We start from the raw sequence: 3,765 nt of genomic DNA, 5'->3' as shown, positions 1-3,765 counted from the left end.
ATAGTAAGGAGTTAACATCTTACTCTTGCTATTAACCGACGATTGTGTTTTGCTGGCAGAAATTGAAAATGACTTGCAAACTATGTTAAATTGTGTTAATTATCGGTTTCGAAAGTGGAGGTTGACATTGAATAAGAACAAACAATGAGACTTCAAGTAGCACACATATTCATAGACCAAGTTCTGTCAATACACAATTATAAATCAAACGAGTCCAGTTAGGGGCAGCCCTGCATCTTCTCATCTTATATATCTGCACTGAGACATTGCAACTTTTCTTAATATTCTGGTTCATGTAAGAAATAACCGACCTAACTCATGATATCAAAAGAGGCCCATTACATTTTTAAAGTTGCTAATATTCTGTAATGTTTTTACTAGTTTTAGTAGACGCTGATGTGTTGGTTGTCAGTAGAACACTTTGCATATTTTTTCTAAACTAGAAGTAAAACTAAAAATGTAATCGTAATTGAGCATATATATGACAATCAAACACACTACATCTTGTAAACATGATTTCAGAAATACTTATTTCTTTCCAATTGAAATTCTTCGAAATTATTTTATGCAACTGATGACTTAAAGAAAAATCTTTGTGAACAAATGTATTGTATCAATTTTCTAAGCGATAAGAGGATAGGAACTAGGTGATTATTTATTATTTTTATAAATGCTTGTTATTTGATCAGTTTGACAGGTTAACTGATGTCGTATCTTATTTCTAATAGAGCAGTAACAATTATGAAGAGAGACGTTCCGACTACGAAATAGATTTAGCTATATTCCAAATAAAACAAACACGATATTTCATCCAGACGTTAAAGTACAACGTGCGCTTAGAGAATGACGTCATATCTAACATATTTTGCTCAAAAAACTTGCATCTTGATTTCACATGTCTTGTTCAATCTTATTGGTAATAATTTACTTTGAAATGGTAGAGAAAACCAACACATATCTTGGCATTTGGTGAACAACGTCATGATAATGCACTTACATAATATTTGCTCAAGAATGTTTTAACATTTAACCCTTATAAATGCAATGAATACATTGCTAACGAATAAAGAAAAAAACATCTAGCCGAAAACAACATCTAACTTGCAATGCTGTTATAAATACATATATGTTTTACATGTAGCGCAAGGCATCTTCAGTCAACTTTTATAAGTCTCAGTAAAAGACAAGTTTGATCACTTGAGAACAACAAAACATTGTCTATTCCGGAGGCTAGGTTTCCATAGAAGTTCATTTTTATTTGGACGACCCAATCCAAATTAGAAGTTGAAATATATATAGTTTATTATTATTGTATGCCAAAAGATTTAATAACTGATATTTATAGGCCCATAACTAATAGTAACAACGTGTACAACAAAATACGGACATTCAATTCTGCGCATCCGTTTTGTACTTTTTGAACAAATAAGAATACATATCGTTTGGTTAAGTCCTTATCATGCATTGTTTTTAATGATCGTTTGGTTAGGTCTTTATCAGGCATTGTCTTTAATGATCGTTTGGTTAGGTCTTTATCAGGCATTGTCTTTAATGATCGTTTGGTTAGGTCTTTATCAGGCATTGTCTTTTATGATCGTTTGGTTAGGTATTTATCAGGCATTGTCTTTAATGATCGTTTGGTTAGGTCCTTATCATGCATTGTCTTTAATGATCGTTTGGTTAGGTCTTTATCAGGCATTGTCTTTAATGATCGTTTGGTTAGGTCTTTATCATGCATTGTCTTTAATGATCGTTTGGTTAGGTCTTTATCAGGCATTGTCTTTAATGATCGTTTGGTTAGGTCCTTATCAGGCATTGTCTTTAATGATCGTTTGGTTAGGTCCTTATCAGGCATTGTCTTTAATGATCGTTTGGTTAGGACTTTATCAGACATTGTCTTTAATGATCGTTTGGTTAGGTCTTTATCATGCATTGTCTTTAATGATCGTTTGGTTAGGTCTTTATCAGGCATTGTCTTTAATGATCGTTTGGTTAGGTCCTTATCATGCATTGTCTTTAATGATCGTTTGGTTAGGTCTTTATCAGGCATTGTCTTAAATGATCGTTTGGTTAGGTCCTTATCATGCATTGTCTTAAATGATCGTTTGGTTAGGTCCTTATCAGGCATTGTCTTTAATGATCGTTTGGTTAGGTCTTTATCAGGCATTGTCTTTAATGATCGTTTGGTTAGGTCCTTATCAGGCATTGTCTTTAATGATCGTTTGGTTAGGTCTTTATCAGGCATTGTCTTTAATGATCGTTTGGTTAGGTCTTTATCAGGCATTGTCTTTAATGATCGTTTGGTTAGGTCTTTATCATGCATTGTCTTTAATGATCGTTTGGTTAGGTCTTTATCAGGCATTGTCTTTAATGATCGTTTGGTTAGGTCTTTATCAGGCATTTTCTTTAATGATCGTTTGGTTAGGTATTTATCAGGCATTGTTTTTAATGATCGTTTGGTTAGGTCCTTATCACGCATTGTCTTTAATGATCGTTTGGTTAGGTCTTTATCAGGCATTGTCTTTAATAATCGTTTGGTTAGGTCTTTATCAGGCATTGTCTTTAATGATCGTTTGGTTAGGTCTTTATCAGGCATTGTCTTTAATGATCGTTTGGTTAGGTCCTTATCAGGCATTGTCTTTAATTATCGTTTGGTTAGGTGTTTATCATGCATTGTCTTTAATGATCGTTTGGTTAGGTCTTTATCAGGCATTGTCTTTAATGATCGTTTGGTTAAGTCTTTATCAGGCATTGTTTTTAATGATCGTTTGGTTAAGTCTTTATCAGGCATTGTCTTAAATGATCGTTTGGTAAGGTGTTTATCATGCATTGTTTTTAATGATCGTTTGGTTAAGTCTTTATCAGGCATTGTTTTTAATGATCGTTTGGTTAAGTCTTTATCAGGCATTGTTTTTAATGATCGTTTGGTTAAGTCTTTATCAGGCATTGTTTTTAATGATCGTTTGGTTAAGTCTTTATCAGGCATTGTTTTTAATGATCGTTTGGTTAAGTCTTTATCAGGCATTGTTTTTAATGATCGTTTGGTTAGGTGTTTATCATGCATTGTTTTTAATGATCATTTGGTTAGGTCCTTATCAGGCATTGCTTTTAATGATGATATGTATCTCCAAGTTGTCGATTATTGGCAACCGGTACAAACGGGTAAAAGTTTTGTATTCTTGGTGTGTGTTTGGATTATATCACAATACGTGAAGTTGGCAGCATCTAATATAATTGATCAACATTCAAGATGCAGTCAACATTTTTTTTAAATTGAATATGCATCAAGCAGAAACACAAGAGAATCTCACAGATTACACAGGATTGCAAGGAATTACACGAGATTACACGGGATGACACGGGATGACACGGGATTACACGAGATTACATGGGATTACACGGGATTACACGTGATTACACGGGATTGCAAGGGATTATTTATCGTGATTAACAATTGACTCAAACTCATTCATTGTCGTCAAATAGACTTAATCGTTAAATTAAAGTTTACTTTTTTAACAATAAGAAAAGTTGTTTCGTACTATCGGAGGTATTCCGAAGATAAAGCGTTCATCAGAATATGCATCAAATATGATTCAGTTGCAGAGATATGTGCATTCAGAACACCTCGGCCATTTTCAATTGAAAACAACCTTGGATGTATATGGGCGGTTAACAATATCAGAAATCTTAACATTTAACTGCGTTGCAAGTAGATCGCGGAGTAATTTCAATTGAGCAGTTAAACCTAATGCCTTAACTCTT

At 33.4% G+C, this 3,765-nt stretch overlaps 1 protein-coding gene across 1 annotated transcript; it reads right to left on the bottom strand.

Annotated features, from left to right (window-relative positions):
• Positions 1–1,588: 1,588 nt before the first annotated feature.
• Positions 1,589–2,635, bottom strand: LOC128240949 (uncharacterized). The gene has a single exon (XM_052957937.1). The coding sequence runs from the start codon at positions 2,633–2,635 to the stop codon at positions 1,589–1,591; it is 1,047 nt and encodes a 348-aa protein (XP_052813897.1).
• Positions 2,636–3,765: the final 1,130 nt, after the last annotated feature.

This window comes from Mya arenaria, chromosome 7 (genome assembly GCF_026914265.1).
Source record: "Mya arenaria isolate MELC-2E11 chromosome 7, ASM2691426v1".
Lineage (NCBI taxonomy): Eukaryota > Metazoa > Mollusca > Bivalvia > Myida > Myidae > Mya > Mya arenaria.
The sequence above is the reverse complement of the archived record's forward strand: the minus strand, read 5'-3'. Positions and strand labels throughout refer to the sequence as shown.